A 25,153-nucleotide genomic window follows, 5' to 3' on the forward strand; every position below is an offset into this window, starting at 1 on the left:
CAATTACCACACCAATAATTTAACTGAGCTATCATCACTTACCATGAGCAAAGCCCACTGACATCCACAATGCAATCAGATTTGCAGTCTCCAATACCACTTTAGAGAAAAAGTCCTGAAATCAAAAACATTTTTCACTTCAAACCCTTTAATTAATAAATACAGATAAACACTATGTTATCAAATATATAGTTTATTTAAAAATAACAGTTGGCACGTTATACTCGGTTTCTTTTTAATATTTGGGCACACACTCTCAGTGAGTTAGCTGCATGATGATCTTATCCAAGAACACCCAGACGTGTGTGACAATACACATACTCAGCTGCAATAGCAATAATAATAAAACGAAAGTGTAGTAATGATCAAGTATATTATATTGCATGTATTTAGGGTAGAGCATGATCCTGCACTCCATCACTAGTCTATGGTTAGGATATGAAGGGCATAAGGAGAACAAACATTAATGGAGAATGTGATATTACCATAATGAATATGTTTGTGTAAAGTAACAGGGCAGGAAAAGACAATCTTCATACTTGAAGTTGAAGGGAAAACTATGAGAATATTGAAGAAGAATATTTGCAAACATCTGTTTGAATAAAAATTGCAAGCGCACTTCAATGATATTTGCAATATTTCAAATTTTATTTTTTATGTTGTTAATACAAATGATGCCTTGTTGATAATATGCATACAAAGTGAAAGTCTCTCCTATACTCACCAAATATCTATTTGAATCGTTCATGTTTACAGATGGAAAATGTTCTTGTATGACAAAGTCTAGCAGTGTCCTGAAAAAAAGAACCAAACAGTTCTTTAACCAAAACCAGTATTTTTAGGACTAATGTGCCAAACGGATGACTACTCATTCTTATTCTCCACATTAAAGGGCTGATCAAATCCCAATGAAGTCAATAAAGAAACACTCATTAACTGCAATGGATAAGACCCTAATAGAATCTGTTAGCAATAAAACTTAATGTTTCACACACAGAACAGGATTAGAAGCAGTCACATTATGTTAAAACAACTCCAAGTATTACATTCTCTGATTAGAGCACAGTATTTGTTTACATGCCCGTATAACAACATTTTCTGACAAACTGGTTTGGTTATAAGAAAAAATCACTATCAGGCAAAGTTCTGAGCCAAGATTCTCCACACAGAACATTTTAATGACTGAATTCTAAACCCTTATAAAAAACAGCTATTTACCACAGTATAATACGTTCTTCGAGAACTGCCTATATGGGTCCTGACAGCAAGTGACATGCAGGTCCTAGGTGCCTTAGCTTGGAACGTTTTCAGAAACTACGGACTGGGGCTGCACACATATAAACTAAAATCCTATGTAGCACAGCCTCAACCATAATTCAGTTCCTTCTGCAAACCAAAAATCTGCTGTAAGATTTCAAAATAAAGGGGACAGAGGGCAGGCAGCATGGATCCAGGCAGGCAATCATCTTGAAGAACCGCTTACTATGTTAAGTAACTGTTATTTCTTCTCTGAGCACTACCTGCCTGAGTTCCTATTGTAAGTGATTAGCAAGCAGTCTATAGATTCAAAGGAGGAAATTCCAAGGAATCTTACTTGAATAAAAATCACAAAACAGCTCTCTCAAACTGAGCAACAAAACTGCTTATGGGACAACATATTTTAACGATCAGAAAACTATAGTATTGTTAAAAAGCTTATAATAGTTCTGCCATCGTTTGTTACCCACATACATTATTCCCTTTTTAATCCTGCATACTTCTGGAAAATACATATTGCAGAACATACTTCTGTTATTATTATATTTCATATTTATATAACAGTAGCACACACAGGCCCCTATAAAAACTTTTACAAACTGAAGCCCCCATCCTACAAAAATGTATACAATTGCTTAGTTAATGGGACTACTCGTGTGTAAATTTAAGCCCGTGCGAACGTTTTTGCAAGGTCAAGTCCAAACAACTAAATGCAGCCCTTACCATGAATATCTGGCATTTGAATCTTTATTAAATAGTATTTCTTTCCTTATAAGTAAATAGCAAAATCAGGTGAATCAGTCCAATAAGTGATCTTCCCAAATTACTACTGGACATACATGTTTGAATAGGTTTTATTTATATTAGAATTAATATAATTACTATGAAGATTTCATTCTAACCTTTGCAAGTCCAGTTCCCCAGAATGAGCTAAAATTTCCAAGGAACCTATACGAAACCATGATTTGGCAACACGTAGGACTACTGCACCTTAAACATAAACATATACGTTAAATTTAAATAGCTTGCTGATACACATGCACGCACATACACACAAACATACACATGCATTTTATATATATATATAAAAATAAAACTAAAAACCAAATATGAGTGTGTGTACATCATTAAATTCCCATACAAATATTTTAACACTGTTTAATTTGCTTGAAAATGACTGACACACATAAACCCATTTAAAAAGGAACAGGAGCTTATATGATATGGAAAATTGTGCATTTAATTCCAAGAAGAAAAAGGGAAAAACAAGTAAGAAACAATGAAGAGGAAAATGGAAGAGGCAAAAGAAATGAAACGGAGGGAGTGAAGGACCTAAATTTCAAAAGTGATTAGTGGTTTTGGGTACCTATTCACTTTTGAAAATTTAAGCCTAGACACACACAAATTAAATTCAAGAAAAGCCATCCAGTTAGAAATAGCATCACTGGTCACACAATCTAATTCAAACAGAGGAATGTAGCAGGACTGTTATGGAGGGCCCTAATGAACTAACTTAAAGCAGAGAAATAAGACAAACATACTAAAAGAATAAAGGCGGAAAAGAGAAAAGTCTTCTTTGGGCATTGCTATGTTCCAGATTTTTCCATTAATATATTGCAAGTTGCATACCTCTTCGAAACCTTTTCCAGGGGAAGACAACCCTCTTGCTTCTCCTTCCATTCCTGCCCTGCCCTGCCCCCTCACCCTTTTCCTCCAACACATCCACTTTTATTTGGTATAAAAATCATAAGCAATTTCAGCTTCTCCCTTTAACATCTTTTCTGCCCTCTCCCTACCTCAGTTAGAGAACAAGTATTTTGTAGCAATAATTAAGTTAAGACTAGGGTTACCATATTTCAGATTCCCAAAAAGAAGAAACTGATGGAGGGGAACTCCATCAAAATTCACCCTTTACCTCTTTTGTTGTGGCTGTTGTGATCAAATTTTGAAAGAGAAGAGACACCACACATCAGGTATGTCACACCTACAGCAGCCTTGACCACAGGAATTTTAAATTAAGAAACATTTGGGGAATGATTTCCTCAGGGGGAAGTATAGTATCTAAATAAGGACTCTCTGGAAATGAGATGATTTGGTGCATATTTTCATTCAAAAATATAGTGCACTTTCCAACTACACAATGTCAAAAATCACTGAAGAATATTTTAAATGCACTGATTACCTCTTTCTTTCTTAACACTTCCATTGTAAAACTGGTCTCTCCAAACATCATCATTACTTACAACTAAGCTGTAAGAGAAGAGAAAAAGCCGTGAAAGATGTCTGAGCAAAAATATTTTATACCCAAATGCAAGTCACATTTTACAATTCTATTTCATTTTAAAGAAGAAAGAAAAGATGAATAATTGGTGTGCTGGTATGATTGAGTCTTTACAAAGAATATAGGCAGGTGACAAGATGAGGTTACAGCTTATTAGCAAAATGTGTTTGTTTCACCTTTACCTTATCCTCCAACCCCACAACCCATCCTTTGCCTGTTTCTTTCATCTGTGCCATCTTGTCATAATCTTAAATTGTCAGCTCTGGGGCAAGGACTGTCTTTTTTAATTTGTGCTGTAATTTGGGACTTTGATTATTGACTAATACTGTTGTAAAATAAATAACAACCATAGTTGGCGAGTTATATGGGTCCATGGTGCCTGGGCACCAGGAATATTCCTGGCCCAGGGCCCAACTCCAGCAATGTTTGAGACCGGGTCTCTCCCTAAGCCCCAGCTTCCACCCCTGGGCTCTCCCCTCCGCACATCCCCCGAGCGATTTACAATGGACCGGGGCCCCCACCCACCCACCACTGTCAGTGCAGCGGAACTGAGGGCTTCCTGCCTGCTCACTCCACATGGCTAATGGCCCCTCCCTGCGACCCCTGGGCAGGGTGGGTCTGTGTCTACACCCGCTGCTTCTGCGCCAAGCGCCCTGCGGCCAATAGAAAGCTGCAGGGGCAGTGCCTAGGAATAGCAGCGCGGAGGCCCCCTGGCCAGGAGCCCCAGGTAAGCACCGCAACCCCCCACCCCCTCCCAGAGCCTGCACCCCCACCCACCCCCAAACTCCCTCCCAGAGCCTGCATCCCCACCCCTGAGCCTGCACCCAGACTCTGTCCCAGAGCCTGTACCCCTCAACCCCTCCTGTATCCCCACCTCCCCAGCCCAGAGCCTGCACCTCCACCCCTTTCCCCAACCCAGAGCCTACACCCAAACTCCCTCCCAGAATGTGCACCCCCAGCCCAGAGCCTGCACTTTGCTCCTCTCTGCCCTCTACCCAGAGGTCCCCGCCCACGCCTGCTCCTCTCTGCCTCCTCCCCCAAGGCCAGGCCCATCAGCCGCTCGCTTCTCTCCACTTGCCTCCTTCCCAGAACGGGGGGGCCATGGCCCCATTACTTTTTCCTGCCTTCGGTGAGAGATGGGGGGGAGGGAGAGACAGGATTGAGCAGCGAACAGGGGAGGCCTTGGGGGAAGAGGCAGAGTGGGTGTGAGAAGAGGCGGAGCGAGGGAGGGGCCTCAGGGAAAGAGGCAGAGTGGGGATGAGCGGAGCACAGCCCCGCCCCTTTCTAAGGAGCTTCACTTTCGGCGCTTCAAAGATAGCAGTGGGCAGGCACGCCTACGGAGGGGTGACTCGCACCACATCCATGTCATTTCCCCCCTGCATGGCCAGCCTTTTTTGCGGAGGCTTAGCCTCCTCTGGCCTCTTATACGCGCTGCCCTACATTCTGAATATCCAGGCTGTATATAGGTAAGGTGAATTTCACCCTGAATCCTTATTAAAAATAAAGGTCACCTTACAGATGGATTCACCCCACTAACTTCATGTGTTGTTTTCCCAATTAGAAGCCCCAGTCTATGACTGCAGTGGTGCCAGATAAAGATATTTTCTTCATCTGGCACCGCTGCAGATGTAGGCTGCAACTTCCAGTTGGAAACACAGCACATGAAGTTAATGGCATGAACCCACCTGTAGGATGCTCTTCTTGGCTGAGTTATATGGCCCTTTCCCACATTTCTGCCAAGACTCAGCAAGAACTTTGTAAATGGATTAAAATTGTTGAGACACAACAGTTCCCCATTGGGACGAATATGGGTATCAACTGGGTTTCTTCAGTGAAAACTTTATAAAACAGGTCTGGTGGAAAGAGTCAACAGAACAGCCTTATACAGTGACACTTTACCAACTTGCCAAGTATAGTGGGCTAAGGAATATTTTGTACACGACAGAATTAGCACACAGTTAAGGAATAATGTTTGATAGTATCTCTGAAGTGAACAATTTGTCAAGACAACAGTATAGGAAGGACATAACCTTGCCATAAGCTCTCACACTGATGTCCACACAGATTTGTGGTTTTGCATCAATTACTGACACTTTGGGACCTTTTGTTGAAATGAGTGAACAGATCTTCCAACACGTTATTTACAAACATTGCACTCCAGCAGAGTAAATGTGTTAAAACTAACAGGCGTACTTGTGGCACCTTAGAGACCAACAAATTTATTTGAGCATAAGCTTTTGTGAGCTACAGCTCACTTCATCAGATGCATGCAGTAGAATATACAGCGGGGAGATTTTTTATATACACAGAGAACATGAAACAATGGGTGTTACCCTACACACTATAATGAGAGTGATCAAGTAAGGTGAGCTATTACCAGCAGGAGAGGAAAAAAACCTTTTGTAGTGATGATCAAGGTGGGCCATTTAGTAACACTCAGTAACAGAGGCAAATAAAGGTGGCAATTTTGCAACAGAAAAGTTTCAAAAACAGACTCCAACGAGAAACTGCTGAGCTTGAATCAATACGCAAACTAGATACCATGAACTTGGGCTTGAACAGAGACTGGGAGTGGCTGGGTCATTACACATATTGAATCTATTTCCCCATGTTAAGTATCCTCACACCTTCTTGTCAACTGTCTAAATGGGCCATCTTGATTATCACTACAAAAGCTTTTTTCTCCTTCTGATAATAGCTCATCTTAATTAATTAGCCTCTTACTCCACTTTTTTATGTTCTCTCTCTCTATATATATATCTTCTTACTATATGTTCCATTCTATGCATCGGATGAAGTAGGCTGTAGCCCACGAAAGCTTATGCTCAAATAAATTTGTTAGTCTCGAAGGTGTCACAAGTACTCCTGTTCTTTTTGTGGATACAGACTAACAGGGCTGCTACTCTGAAACCTGTGTTAAAACTAATGCTAGAGATTTGCAGGCACTCTGCAACCACAGAAACCACAAGAGTTTGCATTGTGACAGCTGAGTACAATGCATTTGCAGCAGAATGTTTACTTTCTGTGGACTCTGAAACACATGAGCCCCCAGACATGACCAACTCACGTGGAACACAAAATAAATGTCACAATTTTAACCAGACATCTTGAAAGTTTTTGTTTTACAGAATTCTAAGAAAGAAAATAGATAAATGTGCTTATTAAAGTTTCTATGTGTCAAGCAGATTTGATTTTTAATTTTTTTTTTTAATATGACCACCTGTGGGTTTTTTTTTTATCCTGGAGGACACTAATGACAAGTGTACTTGGTTGTTGCTTTTATCTCAGATTTTGTGCAGTGAATTATATTCAACATAAGTTTTAAAAATCCTGTAATAATTAAGAAAAGTATCAGATCACCTGAAAGGGGCACCATCAACCTAAAATGCATATTTCTAGCTTAAAATAAGTTTTTCTATCTATGTTAAAAGAAACACCCTAAGGTTATTGCAATTGAAAGTTATGAAAGACAAAAAAGTTCTCTATTTTTGCCATTTGTTTACTTTGTGTATATGATAATACTTGCAGATTGTCATTTTCACCTTTTTTCATGTGTAATGATTTAGGCTCTGATCCTGCAAAGACTTACACAGGTGCTTATTTTATGCGTGAGTAGTCCCACTGACTACTCATATACATAAAGTATGAGCATATTACTTAAAGGATCAGGATCTGAGTCAGTTAGTTCACGCTGCTCCTTGTGCAGGTGTTCCATATAGCAACAGGTGAGAGTTTAAAAAAAAAAAAAAACATTTAAAATAGAAATTGTGATTGTAATACCAGACAATGGAAGGGGAAGTTAGTGGCAGGTGTTGTTTCTTAAATTAATTTTAACTCATTTTTGAGAGCTGAGTAGATTTCAAGTTGACCGTGTCCCTTTAAAACACAACCGTCTCTCACCTTCCCTTGCATCCATTCACAGCTGTTCACTCCAAAACAGAGAAAAGTATAGCAAACAGTACCATCAACAAAAATGTATTTGCAAATCACTTCAGAGACAAAAGTGAATCAATTCGTAATGAAAATTCTCAAACCTAGCATCATTAAGAAGTTTTACCAATCTCAAAAAATGGAGGGGTATATTTTGGCACTAGCTGTAACTCTGCATTTAGAAAAAATCTCTCTCTAAGAGATTAGCTACTCCACTTCACTGATTCACAGCTCAAGCCAAAAAAGCCCAATCCCAAAACTCAACTCCATAGTTTCCATAAACATGAATGTTGCAAAAGAGAAAAGATGGGTAATACCTAGCTGCTCTGCTTGTAGGAATTCCAAGGTAGTGCATGGCCTCACTGCACAAAAATTCTCGCACAGAGGAGCGAAGCACAGCTCTTCCATCACCATTTCTACAGAGAACAAATGGATTGGGAATATTTTGTCTTCTGTTTTCAAATATGTAGAGAAAACATCCAACTTCTGTCTGTGTGAATTAACTGTACTGTACCTTGAATATGGAGTCTTTCCTGAACCTTTCAACTGTAATTCCCATCTTTCACCATACCTACATAAACAACACTAGTATTTATGATACATACTGGGATATCCACATGTCAACCAAATATTACATAAAATGCTATATGATCATTTTAAAATAAAGCACGCTGTACCTGTTTGTGTACACACCAATCAAGTGGGCTCTTCCATCACCCAGCTGACCTGCCCAACTACCAAACTAACAAGAACAGAAATTTTAAAAATTAAGTCATTTTCTTCTTGCTATCATTTACATGTTAGGACATCATTAACAAACATCTTAACATGACCTATATGATACAAATAATGCTACAGTTGCTCAAGTAATTATTAAGGGATTGATCCCCCAAACATGTTTCAACATAATCCTGCAAATGCTTACTGTTTGCTTACTGATGAAGATTTACTGAAGTTAATGGGTTTACTCACAGGAGGAAACTAACCAAGATTTACAATTCCCTCCCTTTTCTGCCCCTTACACAAGACAGAATGTAAAATTACAATCTAGCCCTCAATGAGCACTGAGTATTTTTACAGTTTCTCAAGACATAATTCAAATGGTAAATGCCAGCACATAAATCCATATTATCATGTGCAGAACAGGTATTATTGTTACCTGATGGCCTCCATACCTATGGGCCAGAGGAATAGACCCTAAAACCACTTTCCCACCACTGACAAGCTGGAGAAAATCGTCTGTTTGTTTGACAGATACATCAAGGTCCAAAATGCCTTCCAGAACATCCTGAAAAAACAGAAATTATTTAGGTTTCAGAGTAACAGCCGTGTTAGTCTGTATTCGCAAAAAGAAAAGGAGTACTTGTGGCACCTTAGAGACTAACCAATTTATCTGAGCATGAGCTTTCGTGAGCTACAGCTCACTTCATCAGATGCGTACTGTGGAAACTGCAGAAGACATTATATACACAGAGACCATGAAACAATACTTCCTCCCACCCCACTCTCCTGCTGGTAATAGCTTATCTAAAGTGATCATCAAGTTGGGCCATTTCCAGCACAAATCCAGGTTTTCTCACCCTCCGCCCCCCCTACACAAACTCACTCTCCTGCTGGTAATAGCCCATCCAAAGTGACCACTCTCTTTAAAATGTGTATGATAATCAAGGTGGGCCATTTCCAGCACAAATCCAGGTTCTCTCACCCCCCTCCAAAAACCACACACACAAATTTAAACTTTACCAAAGTTCTGATGATAGGGAGATTTTGTTCACGCTATTCTTTGAGTTAATAAGAGACACCACTAAAATGAAGGTGCATGATATACAAAGCTTATGCTCAAATAAATTGGTTAGTCTCTAAGGTGCCACAAGTACTCCTTTTCTTTTTGCGAATACAGACTAACACGGCTGCTACTCTGAAACCCATAGTATATTTTGTGTTCAAAATTTTCTATTAATTTTAAAGATACATATTAATAAAACAGGAACACTATATTCTAAGAAATAAATAAATCTAACCTTTGAAACTGCTACAAGAAGAACTCTGGATATAAAAGGAGTAGGGTAGGCTACAGAAAAAATGCAGTCTCGTACTTTACGAATTGAGTTTTCTGGAATAGTATCAACAGGCAGCATATCTGTAAAAAAATCCAATGAACCTTTTAAAAAAATGTTATGAATTAACCACATTATTATAGATATATTATTTTCCCTAAAGGCAAAATAAAAATAGAAAACACAGGAGACAAAAATGTATCATGTTTTAGACAGTAAAGGCTGGATCCTCATCTGTCTACAGTGTAAAGCAGATTTAAGTAGTTTATACTACTTATGCCCTCCAAAACAAATCTAGGGTCAACTGGTGGTCAATTCCCCCCCACCTCCCATGCAGTTTAGAACAGCCTCAGGGCTGATACAAATTGCACACAGTCGTAATGGCCACTAAGGGTATGTCTACACAGCAAAGAAAAACCCATTGCTGGCCCTTGACAGCTGACTTGGGCTCATGGGGCTCTGGCTGCGTGGCTTCTGTATTGCTGTGTACACTCCTGGGATTGGGCTGCAGCCCAACCTCTGGGACCCTTCCACCCTGCAGGGTCCTAGATCTTAGGCTCAAGCATGAGCCTGCAAAGCTATACAGCAGTAAGCAACCCCATAGCCTGAGCCCCACAAGCTTGAGTGGGCCATTATGGGCCAGCCACGGGTTTTTCTTTGCTGTGTAGACATTCCTAAAAGGCGATTTCAACTGCCAGGAATTCCCCAAGAGCAGCCACACCCTCTTTCCCCCACAATCAAAGTCCCCTATGCAAGGAAGCAACACAATTGCAGCCATAAGCATAGGGGACATACAGCCAGAATACTGATCTGGAGACTCCCCTGTGCAAGAGTGATCCCCAGGTAGCCAGTTAGCCAACTTTAAGTCTGCTTTGTGTAGTGCAAAGCAGCCTTAGCAGGGTGCACAGTCTGTGGCTCTTGCTGCAGCATAGCCTGTCCACTCCAAATTCAAACTGGGACAGCCCTGGCCCATTACTGGATAAGTGGTACTGTTTAACACAGCTACAGATCTCTAATACAAGGATAAAAAGACTAAATAGTTTGCTGTGGTCAATGTTGGTTGTAATTTTAAAAGTAGTACATGAGCTTGACGCTGTCTCTCCCTAACCACCAAATACAGTTCTTTCCAAATAAAGCTGCAGGCAAATTTAATAAGCATTTTAACAAAGACCACAGTCCAGCAAACAGAAATAGTTGTGCAATATAAAATGTACCTATGAGGCTTTCTGAAGAAAGGCTCCACATATTAAGACTATTTGTTTTTCTTTTTCTTTCACAATAACCTTGGTCAAGGTTTGATTTATTGCTGACAGGAATTCCCCTGAAACTCCCTGCTGCACCTATAGAATCCAGGAGGCAGCATCCAGCCTGACAGATCAGCACCACCCAGGTGAGGAACTGGGCAACTCCATGGCACCCGGACATGCTGACACTGGAACTTTGCTTTAAAGATTGCCAGTCAGTACAGACCCAGGAGTCAAAACAGTAGTAACGGGGACCAAACTCTTCTTCTGCAGGAAAGATCCTTCAGGCAGGGAAAAGGCTCATTAAGGTCAGACTAGAGGATTACAGTGCTCCCTTCTAATACATTTAATTTATAAACTAGAGATATTTTTCCCCTCACTTTCTCTCCCTCCTCATCTCTCTAGCCCCATCTATTCTACAGTGGCAATTTGCCTATTGTTCTGAAACCGTTTTCCAGAACTGCACAAAAATGGTTTCCAGGTGACTTGGTTGTGCCGGGAAATGGCCTGGTCTGGAGAAGGTTTTTTAAAAAAAACCCAACATTTTAAAAACGTGACGGCCTGACCATCCCACCGGGCTCAGCGGCCTGACCCAGCACAGTCTAGAGGCTCAGTTCAGAAAACAGGCAACGCGCCAGCGGCGACAGGGCCCCCGCGGAGCGCGTGTGACCCAGCCACAGCCCAGGGGGCGGTGAAGGCGCCCCACAGACGGGACGGCAGCAGGCACAAGCCCGGCCCCAGGACCAGCCTGGCCAAAACCGGCGTCCGCTTTGGCGGCACGGCTACGCCCTGTCACGCCACGGAAGTACTTGGCATCTGCCTGCCCCTGCCGGGGAGCGTCTCCCTGGTCTGTGCCCCGCTGCGGGCGGCAGGGAGGGGGGTGGCTATCCCGCGCTGCGCGGTATCCTCTTCCGGGGAGCCGCTTGGCTGCAGGGGCCGAGGACGCAGGGGTGGGCGGCTCCCCGCAGGGCTGTGGATGGGGCCTGGCTGCCCCTGCTCCTCACCCTCCCCACGCCCCGCTGGCACGCGCAGTATCCCGGCCACGGCACCACCCCGCCCCGAAGGCGGCTCCGCCCCCCCCCGGCCGCGCCCTGCCCGGACCTGGCCCGCGGGGGAAAGGGCGGCTGAGCAGCGTTTCCGGGTCGCGGCGGGGCCGGGAGGCGCAGCGGGTGGCGGCGCTGGGAGACGCCATGGCCCTGTGGTGGTGGCGGCGCTGCTGCTGCTGCTTCTCCTCCCGGGCGCCCGCGTTCGGCTCCCTCCGGAGCCTGCTGGAGGCCGCAGGGCCGCGACTCGGCTGCGGGCCCTGCGCGGGGCGGGCTGCGGGGAGAGCCGAGGTGAGCGAGCGGCGCTGCGGGCAACTAGAGGTCACAGGAATGAATGGGAACCGCGGGGCGGGGCGGGGCGCGGGGCGCCGGGCTAAGGAGTGTGTAGAGGGCGATGGGTGCGGGGGGCACTGGGTTAGGGGGCATGGGGGGGTGCGGGGCGCACTGGGTTAGGGGGCATGGGGGGGTGCGGGGCGCACTGGGTTAGGGGGCATGGGAGGTGCGGGGGGCACTGGGTTAGGGGGCGCGGGGGACACTGAACTAAAGGCTGTGGGGTGCGGTATGGTGTGCAAGGAGCACCAGGTATGGGGCTGATGGGGTGCAAGGGGTACTGGGCTAGTAGGCTGGGGGGCATGAGGTGCAAGGTAAGGAGGGAGGACCATGTGGAGTGCAGGGCACATGCATGGTATGTCTGTGGGATTTAGCAGGGGAAAGAAGTATTTTAATATGTTTTATATGGTACAGAGAACAGGGATGTTCAGATGGGGGGTTGGTATGTGAGGGCTGGTGTACCAGGGTGGTGAGCAGTTTGCAGTCAGTGAAAGACACATGTGAACATGAGCAGAAATATGCTGTTTGTGAAACACATTTATAGAACATGGTAATCTCAAGCCCTCACCTTTTCTGGGAGAATGCTGGCCAGTCAGTCATGTGACAGCTTCTATTGTACCCACAATGGGGGCTGTGGGAAGCGGCGTGGGCTGAGGGACGTACCAGCTGCCGTTTCCCGCAGCCCCCATTGGCCTGCAGCGGAGAACCGTGGTCAGTGGAGCTGCGATCAGCCGAACCTGCGGACGCGGCAGATAAACAAACTGGCCCGGCCTGCCAAGGGCTTCCCCAGAACAGGCGGCTTCCCCAGAACAAGTGGCTTCCCAAGTTTGGGAAACACTGACATGGGGTGTGTGTGTGTGTATACAAACACACACTCTAGGTATGTCTGCATTCTAGTCACTTTAGTGGTGCCTCACCAGCTACGGTGCTATTTATACCCGTGCTAGCTGGGCGTGCAGTGTCTTGTACTCTACATGCAGTCGTAAGTGTAGACATACCCTCAAGACACTGTTGATCCCTTTAACTAAATGTGTAAATTGAGGTAGACCAGAGTTCAAGGTAAGGAGGTGGAAATGCAGAAGAAAACTGTAAAAAGTAATGTTTTCTGGTGTTCAGAATAAGTGGAATGTATTTCTTACATCTACAATTAATATAAAACTAGACTGGTTGTTTTTAAAGCAGGGTGGACTTGATTTAAATCAAATTGATTTAAATCACTAGTCAGGAAGACTCGATTTAATTATGGATTTCTACATAGAAGTGTATTCTTGTTGTTACCAACCTGAAGATCCTGCATGTTCAGACATGTTCCTTTCATCATCTTCAACTCAGCTTCCTCCTGAGAAGGAACACTTCTCATAATGTTGTTTCATTCTGGCAACCAGGTCTTGCATTTCTTTGTTGCTCTGTTTGCATTTTGCATGCATGCTTTTCTTACCCACAGGTGGAGGAACTTCATTAAAATATTCCCAAACTGGGTCTCTTTTACAGCCTGATGCCATGATAGGTTTTCCCTTCTAGTGAGAGAATGGCATGGTAGATCTCAAATCAGTGAAGGCTACACTCAGAAAGACCTCAAGACTTCTGTAATATGCTACTCAAACAGTTCCGCTTTTGTTTCTACTGCCTGTCCATCCGTTGGCACATTTATCTCCAGACTTCTTCTCCTTCTCCAGATCTATTCCACCCCTAACAATCTTCTATTCATTGAACTTTTTGAAACTTTGCACTTTGAGAGAGAGGTAAGGGATTGACTCTGTGTACACAAATTTGCAGAGGGACAATTTTCAGAGGTCTGTTGTTTCTCATCTATCTATAGTATTTATTTAAAAACATTTTTTGCTGTTAACAAGCATGTTATCTCTGGAGACGCAAATCCACAGTTTGAGAACTGCAAAACTAAGCATCTCTGATGCTATCTTGTAAACTGAGCACTGAGTTCCATTGGGTAGATAGAAAGATTAACCTAAATAATCTATGCAGAAGCCCGTGGAACCCCATAACATTGGGTCCCTAATCCATGAACTATTGAAACTCGTTTACAAAACTTTTACATAAGAACATAAGAATGGCCATCCTGGGTCAGACCAAAGGTCCATCAAGCCCAGTATCCTGTCCTCCGACCGTGGTGAATGGCAGGTGTCCCAAAGGGAATGAACGGACAGGTTATCATCAAATGATCCATGTCCTGTCACCCAATCCCAGCTTCTGACAAACAGAGGCTAGGGACACCATTCCTGCCCATCCTGACTAATAGTCATTGATGGACCTATCTTCCATGAATTTATCTAGCTCCCTTTTGAACCCTGTTATAGTATTGGCCTTCACAACACCCTCTGGCAAGGAGTTGCAGAGGTTGAGAGTGCTTTGTGTGAAAAAATACTTTCTTGTGTTTGTTTTAAACCTGCTATCTATTAATTTCATTTTGGTGGCCCCTTGTTCTTGTATTATGAGAAGGAGTAAATAACACTTCCTTATTTACTTTCTCTATACCACTTGTGATTTTATAGACCTATATCATATCCCCCCTTAGTCGCCTCTTTTCCAAGCTGAAAAGTCCCAGTCTTAGTAATCTCTCCTCATACGGAAGCCTTCTATACCCTTAATAATTTTTGTTGCCCTTTTCTTAAACATTACTTGAATATATTATCTCACACTATAGAATTAGAATTTATAAGCCCTACTCCATGTTGAGGTATCTTTGAGCTATAGTGTAGCTTAATTAAAACTATCTTTAGACAGGTGTTTTCCTCAAAAAGCATTTTATCAAAAAAAAATCCGATTTAAATAAAGTCTGATTTTATTTTTTTTTTTAAGCATTGATTTTTATCCACCCTGTTTTAAAGTAGTTTAATAGATTAGACACAAATGCAAAGGTCCCGGTCTTGCAAACATACATACTAAACTTTAAGCCCGAGTAGTCCCACTGCAATCACAGCCTGAATTAAGCTTCTCTCAGCTTTCCTTTCCCTGCAAAGGGATGGGGGATTTTCATTTCCCCTGGTCCTTGATCCTCCTTACTATGCCCTGAAATAAGACTACTCGTGCTAAATTAAAGTCTTTATAGGGTGGGGACTTGTTTTGTTGTTGGGGAAGAAGACCCTGTAAAGGTTTTCCTATGGTTGCGTTAGGAGAACTAGGCTAATTAACCAGTGTTTTCATTACCACCTATAATTTGGGTTTGTTTAGCAAGAAAATACAGTTTACACATTTTTTGTAGTCAAAATGAAATAGGTTGGGTTTTTTTGTTTTTTGTTTTTTTTAATTATGGTTGTGTTTTAGGTCCATCTCTCAAGGTCATGGTGTTGGCTTGACCCGCACTGAGAAGTGCTGCCTGTATTGACTGATTAGTGTGTGTGTGACCTGAGGTTAAAAACTAAAAAAAAAAAAAATTGCCTCCAGTGCCTCAGGTTTCTCATATAAACCACCAAATAGTCATTGCCTCTCATGGGGTGTTTTGAGGAAAACACTTAAGTAATTAGCTACATGCACTGCTCCTGAAGTGCAATTTGGGGAGCTAGGGGAGCAAAACTTCCCTTTCCCCATCAGACATTTTGTGGCACTTACAAGGAAATGGGACACCAGTTGTCCACTGAAAGAGACTACAATCATGGATATGCCACAGTAGGCAGCTGCTGCAACTGTAATCTGCAAATGTCCAGTGAATTGTCTTTGTTCCTCCCGAAGCGAGATCTTACGAGGGGCAGGATTCACAGCGAGTCCTGTGGTATTGGTATTTTGACTTAGCGGGAACTGTGCTGTTTTGAATGTTCACTTCTTGACTAGGCCTGACTTCTTTATTTTTTAACTTTTCCAGGAAGGGTGGGTGGATGGTGAGGGTTTAGAGCCTGTACAGCAGTGGTTCTTAACCTGGGGTGCACACGCCCCCTGGGGGTGTGAGATGCCCTTTCTGGGAGGGCAGGACATGCCAGTTTTTTTCGAAGGTAAATCATCGAAAACACAAATTAAGCACAGGCACATAAGTACTTTGTTTAATCAATCCTATGCATTTATTAACATTATACATTTTTTAACGATTAATATATAAACAAAAATATATGTAGGTTTAAAGAGCTGACCTACTTCAACGATTTTTGATAAGGGGTGCGAGAACATATTTTGGGAACCAAAGGGGTGCAGGCTGCGGTAAAGGTTAAGAACTACTGTGGTACAGTATTCTTTCTTGCTCCCTGTGCACAAGGAATTAAGGTAGGAGGCACACTGAATTAAAACCTCTTTAGGGGAAAGCAGAGGATGCACACCTTTTTTATTATTTTTATTATTATTATTAGTGTAACGGTTCCTGGAAATACCAACATGGGTCATGCCAGCCACTCTTGTCCTTGGGCAGCTCAACACAAATCTACCTGCAACATAATGAGCCATTGAAAGGAGGCTGTGCCTCCCCTGAATGTATAGACTGGGTCTTGCTAGTACAGCTTTCAGATATCAACTAGATAAAAGGTTCCTCCCTGGTTCTTTCTAGAAGGGGTGAGTAAGTTCAGCATTCCTATGTGCAGGAGTCAGCTTATCAAGTAAGTAGTTAACTGGCAATGTGTATGTACATACCACATCATGTGTAAGGAAACAATTGTAATACTGCCTTTGCACTGGGTTTTACAACTCTCTATCTACACGAGGAAATACTGCAACTAAATATTAATGAACAAGTATTTCTTAATGATCATATAGTTCCACTGAATGTAAAGATTTTGATTTTTAGAGTAAAAGTAGTCTTTTCTTTCTGCAGATGCATTATTTTCTGGGGAGAAGTTCAGTTTTGTCATTTCCAAAAATTCGTAGTATATTTTTGCGGTAAGTTGAAGATCCATATTGTTAGGTAACAATTCAAGTAGGTAAAGAAGTAATTATATTAGGTAGATGGCATAGGTGAAGTTGTGGATTTTAAACTCTAATGCCTTGGTTATTAAAACAGACTGTAAAATGAGATTATTCACCCTAGTCTGTACAAGACCAATTTAATATAGGTCATATTACATTTTCTGTTGATGTGGCATGAAGGTAGACTGAAATTCTCCCATCCTGAAAAACTTGCAGCAGTGAAAAAAGCTCAGGTAAGGTCCTGAGGTTGAAATAGAGGAAACCTAGTGTGTGGGTATAACCCTCAAATTCAGTGGATCTCTGGGATCCTCAAGGAAATTAGGCTCATTCCCTATCGATCCTGGCATATCCAGGAAGAGGCTCTGACTCTTTGTATTGCTCAGCCTCTCTGTCCTACTTGTAGGACTGAATTTGATGTAGACATGGTTGGCCAGAGTGACTAGCTGCATAGAGTGTAGAATATATTCAACTCCAAAATAGAAACCACTTTCTTTACTAAAAAAATAGGATGGTAAAGTCATTCTGTTGGCACCAAATTGCAAGTGTTGACTACACCTGCAAATTGGCTGTCAAGGAAAGGAAAACAGAAATGGCATTGCTAAAAAAAAAATCCCCTCTAGTTTACTGAACACATTTTCTCAAATGCTGCATTTTACACATCACTCTAAAATCTGTGTCACATGTAACATATCCTGACATGTAGCCGTGCTAAACTCCTCACAGTGCTGGCTGAAAGTATTTTTGGGGAGGCAAGAGCCTTCATGAATTGTTTATGTTGTGTAAAGTCAGAAAAAAGCCATTTTTAACAATCTTAATTGTTTTGGATCATACTGTTGCCAGGTTTCATCATACAACAACCTCACGAACATGCAGCTGTAGTAAAACAGTTACTGATGAAAAATACAAGGACCCTTTTAAACTTGGTCGGAAAGACTTAAAGAATCTGTATGAGGATATTAAAAAGGTAGGAGGTTTTGGTGAATGCTTTAGGAAAATGTAATGATTCTGACATTGAAAACGGTTAAATGCAACCATCTGGTTCCCTTTAAAATTTACCAAAGCTCTAAACATAGTAACTGACGGAAGATTTCTCTTGATAGTCTACGTGTATTGCTGTCATGAGATCCGCTCTTAATCTAAAATGAAGGTGAAGAAGAAATCATTACGTAACTGATAGAAGCAGAAAAATGACTCTCTATTTCCACTATCTAGTGTACTTCACTGTTCTTAATCATTTTTCCCCCAAGTTATCATGAGAAATAGTCTTAAAACCAATTCCAACATAAATTGGAGGGAGAAAAACCAAACTACTAGCTTAGAAGATTTGAATGCATGTTCCTGACCTGTAATCCAGGTTGATTATGTATCTTTGAAATTAATACATTGTTCTGTTTACAGGAATTTCTTGTATCTACAGCAGAACTTAGGGAAATGTGTGAATATTACTTTGATGGAAAAGGGAAAGCCTTTCGACCAATGATTGTGGTGCTAATGGCAAGGGCGTGCAATATTCACCATAATAACTCCGGGTGAGTCCTTGGTCTTGAAATATATTGGTATGGACAAATAGAAGCTCTAAGTAAGATTTTTCAGACCTATCATTTGTTAAAATTTCACAAAATTTGTCTAGTGACTTCATCAAAACAATAAGGTGACCCATGAAACTTCAATTTTATTTTGTATCATTAAGTACATTTTACACTCACAAAGCAATGATCTCTATTGTTGGAACTGAATAAATAGTTTTGGTGCACTTTTCCAGTAGAATTGTGAAATGTACTGTTGTAGCTATGGAAGGGAAAAAGAATCCCCAGTTCCAGTATTTGTGAAGATTTTGGTCATAGTCACATCTTGTAACATAAATAGATCGTTACTACACACATCACCCAGTGAACCAGTTTACACTTCACCCAAACTATTTACTATTCTATTTATAAGCATCTTTATAGCTACTAACTGCTGTCATAGATAAGAACTTGTTTATTGTGGGAGGGAAAATAGTATTTTATATTTAAACATGACAGGCCTGGAAGCAATTAGTACCTTTCATACAGTCTATGCAGCAAGATTAAACAAAACTAGGAGAAAAACTGTTTTCTCTAAAGATATCATTTGTGCAGGATTCTCACTCCCAGAAATCAGGATTAGCTCAAAACTGGCATTCCTTTAGGTTGTTTGGCCCTTGAGGTAGAATATGATGTAGGCCCTGTACAGGCTCTCTCACATTACCCGTACTGGTTGTAAATGCTGCCCTCCACCTATTTTCCAGACAGTTCCTCCTGTCTGTACTCAGCAAAGGACAGAAACTGTTGCTGATATAAGAGGGAGGGTTGAAGCATCATTTAGATATCATTTGTCAGTTCCAGCCCAGCCCTTAGTCAAGTCCAACTTAGTCAACTGATTATTCTAAATTTCTGAGGCCCTTGGTTCAAGCATTTTTGTGTACTTCAGTGGTGCATTCATGGTTTTTTATTTTCCCATCCCTTGACATCTAAATTTGTTAGGCAGTTTTATGGCTACTGAGCACATTACTTCTTGGTAAGCCACTTGCTTGTTTTTGTTTTGTGGTTCAGTGCCTATCTGGGTTGGTGACAGGGTGGATTTGATTTAAATGATGATTTAAATCACTAGTCAGGAAGACTCGATTTAATCATGGTTTTCTACATAAAAGTGCATTCTTGTTAGTTGTTATAACCTTAATACTTATTCTTCACAACACAGATAGATGTACGTTTCATTTTTAGAAGGTACACACTATACATTTTTAAACAGTGATTTATTTTGAAAACTTTTCAGATTAGTTTTACAGCTGTATCAGAAAATGAATGATTGTTTGGTTATTTCATTTACGAAAGGTAATGGAAGCAGATATTTATGAAGTTATTGGGAGGTGAACTATCTCCAATTCAACAGGTTAATCATTAATATTTGGAGGATTTTCTTGCCAGGCTGTATTAGGAGGAGAACATCACCAGACAGACATTTAAATTGTTTTATTTAACTAAAACAACAACGTTAAGTATTCTGGATTTTTTTCTTCAACAACAAACGTATAATATTTTAACAAAACAAGTGTATGTCCCTCGCTTCTCACATTTATCTCCAGACTTCTTCTCCTTCTCCAGATCTATTCCGCCCCCAACAATCTTCTATTCATTGAACTTTTTGAAACTTTGCACTTTGAGAGAGGTAAGGGATTGACTTTGTGTACACAAATTTGCAGAGGGACAATAGGGTTGAGGTCTGTTGTTTCTCATCTATCGAGCTATCGTATTTATTTAAAAACATTTTTTGCTGTTAACAAGCATGTTATTTCTGGACACACAAATCCACAGTCTGAGAACTGCAAAACTAAGCATCTCTGATGGTATCTTCTAGCCTGAGCACTGAGTCCCATTGGGTACATAGAAAGATTAACCTAAATTTATCTATACAGAAACCCCCGGAACCCCATAAGATTGGGTGCCTAATCCATGAACTATTGGAACTCATTTACAAAACTTTTCTTAAACATGACATGAATATATTGTCTCATGCTATAGAATTAGAATTTATAATCCCTATTCCATGGTGAGATATCTTTGAGCTATAATGTATCTTAATGAAAACTATCTTTAGATAGGTGTTTTCCTCAAAAAGCATTTTATCAAAAAAATCCAATTTAAATTAAAAAAAAAAAAATCTGATTTTATCCACCCTGGTTGGTGACTACCTCAGTGCTTGGCACATGTTTCTCTGGCTGGTCTGGCACTTCTCCCAGTGTATCACCCTCCTTTTTTTCCCTTGGAGATAAAGCTTCTAATTGCCCTTCACAAAGTAACTGGAAATGTGAAGGAACTGTAAAGTGTCAAAGCATTTGCTAGAAGAAGGCGCGCTGAACTTAATCCATGTTTATGCTGCTTGTCGCAATTTCTGTACGGCACATGGCTTGCATGGACAAGATAGTGGGAATGGAACTGCGCACACCTTTCCCACTATAATCCAATCACAGTGCAGGTGATTCAGCAATGCAACACTGACTCTGCGACCTCATAATCCAAGTACTGTGTGATAGGGGCGTGCCGACAGGGAGAGGATGCTGCTGGATGTCCTTAGAATCCTGCACACAGGTGGCCTGGGAGTGATGGTCATTGGTTGTAGACTGGTGTAGATGCCATGTTTGTATCCTTCCTAGGTGTCACAGCAGTCTTGTCTAGGGACACTGCTGCTGTCCTCAAATTGGGAAAGGAATGGGGAAAAAAATCCCTAAAAAGCACGTACTGCACCCGAACTTATCAGAGTGCTGCACCTGACTGTTCATCCAGGTTTTCTGTGGACCCAAATAAAGTTTGTAACTTGGAATGTTCACAAACTTCTCAACAGAGGTGGTGGATCTGAGCATTGGAGCTCTATACTCAAAATATTGATGCAGTACAATATAGCTATTGCTTGTAGGGACTGTGCATGGGTCGTCAGGTGTAATGGAATCAGTCAGGTGCCAAGCCAGAGGTTAGAGCGGGAGGTAGAGTTAGGAGTCAAAGCCAGAGTCAGCATCAGGGATAGGGTGCAGGTGAAAGGATCTGGAGTAAGGGAGGTAACCAGGAACAGACAGGTGCCTGCGGTAAGGATAGCAGGAAGAGTCAGGAAAGCACGGTTCAGGAATCGGGCAAGTAGGCAGGGTCTGTAGTAATAGCCAGCCAAGGATTCTCCTAGTGGCTTAAAAACCTTTCTGTGCCTCTTTCTGGCTTAAGTAGTGCATCCCAGCCAGTTGATGAGGCTGCACCTCTCTCCCAATCAGGAGCTTCATGGATGGTACCTTTTGAGAGCTATAGCTTTGCAAGCTCCCTTTTCCACTGGTTCCGATGAGCTACTGGGTGATGCCACAGTCTGAGCGCTGCCTGGGGAGCTGTGGGTCCAGGTGTGAAGCCCGCTATCCCTCACATGTCAGTACTCAGTGAAACAAGACTTACTGGTGTGTCACAGCTAGAAGAAGTTGTTACCCCCAAAATCAGACTTAAGGCACCCCCAAAATGGCCTGCCTATATCAGTAACTTAATCCTCAATTTGTCTGTTTTTGGTAGTTGAAAGGGGGTGTCCTACTATGGAGGAATCGCCAGGGTTTTATCAGGGGTTTCCCTCTGACCTTTGGAAAACTCCCAGAACAGATTAACTGTGTTGACCCCTGGGAGGACACAGAGACAGCCTTCTGCTCAAAGAATTGACACTCAGGCAGCAATCTTTGCAAACAAAAATAAACTTTTATATGACACACTGTCTTCATACAAGAAATCTAAAACATTAAATTATTTCAAAAGACATACATCAAAAAGGCAAAATAAGTTTCCTTGGCACATATACACATTAAAGTACCCAACACCACAATATTATACAATGGGAAATAGCTTTAAGTGGTTATATTCTGCATGCGATGGCCAGTCACATGCAGGATGCTGACAGGGAGTTCTTATTACAACTTAAAATAACAAACATATGTACACAAACATCTGGCTTTATTATCTCAGGCATACACATTCATACATTCTTATTCTTTATGTGAGTGTCGTCCTACTTCTCCACAGTCTTCTGTGCCTCTGCTCTGTTTGCCACTGCTCCAACTGCTTTGCCTTGGTAGTTCTTTCTTCAGTGATTTCAGCTCTTACCTTTCAGCTTTTGATGATTCTCCTAATGTTCACTTGCTCCAGTGCCTCCCACTCACACTGAATGAAGCCTTTCAGCTCCCTGCCTTATATATAGTTTTTAGCCTGTTCTAATTGGTTTTTAAATCATCATCATTAGCATACCCATCCACCAATCATCCTTATGCCTTCCCAGATTGGTCTGTTCTTATGAACCAATCACAGCTGCTAAACTCGTCTGTCAATAGGGTTGCCAATTTTCTGATTGCAGAAAACCAAACACCCTTGCTGTGCCTCTTCTCCAAGGCCCCACCCCCACTCACTCCATCCCTCCCCTTCCCTCCACTGCCCACTTTCCCCCACCCTTGCTTACTCGCTCATTTTCACCAGGCTGGGGCAGAGGGTTGGGGTGCGGGAGGGGATGAGAGTTGGGGGTGCAGGCTCTTAAGTGGGGCCAGGAATTTGGGGTTTGGAGTGTGGGAGGGGGCAGGGGGTTTGGGTGTGGAAGGGGAGATGGGGTGTGGGATGGGGTACAGGCTGTGGTGGAGGGGTGCAGGCCTGGGGTGGGGCCAGAAATTAGGGATTCAGTGTGTGGGAGGGGGCAGGGGGTTGGGGGGGGTGAGGGCTCCATCTAGGGCTGCGGGCTCTAGGGTGGGGCTGGGGATGAAGGTGTGGGGTGCTCTGGGCTGGGGTTGAGGGGTTCAGAGTGCATGAGGAGGCTCAGGATGGGGCAAGAGGGTGGGGTGTGGGAGGGGATGCAGGATCTGGGAGAGAGTTTGGGTGCGGGAGGGGGCTTAGGGTTGGGCTGCTGGCTCCAGGTTGCGCTTACTTCAGGCTGCTCTCAAGAAGCATGCAGCATGTCCCTCTGGCTCCTAGGCAGAGTGCACCCAGGCAGCTCTGCGCGCTGCTCTCATCCACTGGTGCTGCTCCCACAGCTCCCATTGGCTGCGGTTCCTGGCCAAATGGAGCTGGCACTTGAGGTGGGGGCAGCGCACAGAGCCCCCCTGGCTGCCCCTGCGTCTAGGAGCCAAAGGGACATAATAGCTGCTTCTGGGAGCTGCATGGAGCTGGCCACTGCGGCCGACTGGACTTTTAATGGCCCGGTCTGCTGTGCTGACATGAGCCACCAGGGTCCCTTTTCGACCATTCATTCTAATCAGAAACTGGACGCCTGACAACCCTATGTGTCAATCAAAGCTGGACCTTACTGAAAACTGATGCCATGCTCAACTGACCCCGCCCTTCAGGTTTTTGGGGTGATTTTTATCTCCCCTCAGCCTGCCTGTTTGCTATTTGCGAAATCACTTCAAGACCATCATTTTAGTTTTTCTGGCTGTGATTCCCTGTGATCACCACCTTGTTATTCCTGGCTGTAACTGCTGAAAATTATCTTTATTAATTATTAAATCCTTATGAACCATTACACATTTATATACATCTTAACATTATGATTTACTATCGCCACTCCAATAGTATTAATTTATATTATATAGAAATTAGTTTTCATGAGAATCACATGTTATATTAAACAAATGATTAACTTCAGACCATTCACACCATCTTCTAATACATACACATTTGTTCCCTATATACACAACTACAGATCCATGAAATGGAAAAGGATCTAGTTCATAGTCACACTTTCCCTTTTCTGAATTTAAACATATTGTATGGTTGCACAGCATCGTGATTACAAATGTATCCAATACCACATTTTTCCATACAAACTTCAGGTTCCACAGTTGTCCATACAGAGATTTGCTTTATAACCCATAATTTTTGTTCCATTGGCTGCATTATGCTCTTGTTAAGATTTAGTCCCAATGCCACAATAGGGGATATCCATTCTGTTTGAGCATCAGACATTATTACTATGTGGATGGTAATTTGTTTTAATTGTACATCATATGTAAAATTTACAATTTTTCACCAAGGGTACAACTTTTGCTCAGAAACAGTGGCATGCTTCCACATTACACTTCTTATTTCTGAAGGCAGGATCCCACTCATTCTTTGATCATCTTGATCGATCACAGAGAGAGGGCTGATCACAACACATCATTTGTTTTGTTTTAGCCAGTCCTTCAGCCACCCTTTGGCCAGGATGTCAGTAGCACCCAAATCATTCCATCCCTTATAATGTCTTTTACCATATTATTAGTCCATGTTTGTGCTTGTGTATAAGCTAGTGCCATAGACACATTGCTCTGTAATACTTCCACTGTTTGTAATACTGCTAAGTGATCTGCTTCTTGTAGCTTTTCCCATCTAGGGAGTAAACTAGCTATTCTCTGGTGACTACTACTTATCTCATTTAGAGATGTTTTCAGGGGTTTAGATAGAGCTCCTAAGTGCTGTCCCACTGCATTTAATTTGTTAGCCAGCACTTCTGCGTCTATACTATTTAGTACTCCGACACCTGTTCCTGCTCCTCCTCAAGCCATGTCTAGCAGATCTCTTTTCACTTTCTTAGTAGGGATTCTTGGTAAAAAACAAAGTTTTACCATCTCTTCCATCCTATAAAGCAAGGGTGGGCAAACTACGGCCCATGGGC

The 25,153-nt window shown here is 42.2% G+C and overlaps 2 protein-coding genes across 3 annotated transcripts in view; one reads left to right on the plus strand and one right to left on the minus strand.

Moving 5' to 3' along the window:
• Positions 1–11,936, minus strand: part of LOC311515204 (protein adenylyltransferase SelO-like) — a 44,699-nt gene extending 32,763 nt beyond the window's left edge. Inside the window, exons 1-11 of one of the 2 annotated variants that reach the window (XM_084618094.1) lie at positions 11,871–11,936; positions 10,740–11,050; positions 9,490–9,608; positions 8,628–8,756; positions 8,146–8,210; positions 7,983–8,039; positions 7,786–7,884; positions 3,440–3,507; positions 2,160–2,247; positions 725–794; positions 43–115 (exon numbers count right to left, since the gene is read on the minus strand). In XM_084618094.1, coding sequence (XP_084474220.1) covers positions 43–115; positions 725–794; positions 2,160–2,247; positions 3,440–3,507; positions 7,786–7,884; positions 7,983–8,039; positions 8,146–8,210; positions 8,628–8,756; positions 9,490–9,608; positions 10,740–10,950 — 979 coding nt within the window. In that variant the 5' untranslated portion in view covers positions 10,951–11,050; positions 11,871–11,936. Of the gene's footprint in view, positions 1–42; positions 116–724; positions 795–2,159; positions 2,248–3,439; positions 3,508–7,785; positions 7,885–7,982; positions 8,040–8,145; positions 8,211–8,627; positions 8,757–9,489; positions 9,609–10,739; positions 11,747–11,870 lie in introns of those variants that run through there. The other variant, XM_084618093.1, reaches the window with a different exon arrangement.
• A 23-nt stretch (positions 11,937–11,959) lies between these two features.
• PDSS1 (decaprenyl diphosphate synthase subunit 1) overlaps positions 11,960–25,153 on the plus strand; it is a gene marked incomplete at its 5' end in the record, with an annotated part of 43,282 nt that continues 30,088 nt past the window's right edge. The window contains 4 exons of the mRNA XM_084618105.1: positions 11,960–12,103; positions 16,893–16,957; positions 17,825–17,948; positions 18,383–18,513. Coding sequence (XP_084474231.1) covers positions 11,960–12,103; positions 16,893–16,957; positions 17,825–17,948; positions 18,383–18,513 — 464 coding nt within the window. The remainder of the gene's footprint in view (positions 12,104–16,892; positions 16,958–17,824; positions 17,949–18,382; positions 18,514–25,153) is intronic.

This window comes from Lepidochelys olivacea, assembly GCF_965140295.1.
Source record: "Lepidochelys olivacea isolate rLepOli2 genome assembly, chromosome: 2".
In the NCBI taxonomy this organism is placed as follows: Eukaryota; Metazoa; Chordata; order Testudines; family Cheloniidae; genus Lepidochelys; species Lepidochelys olivacea.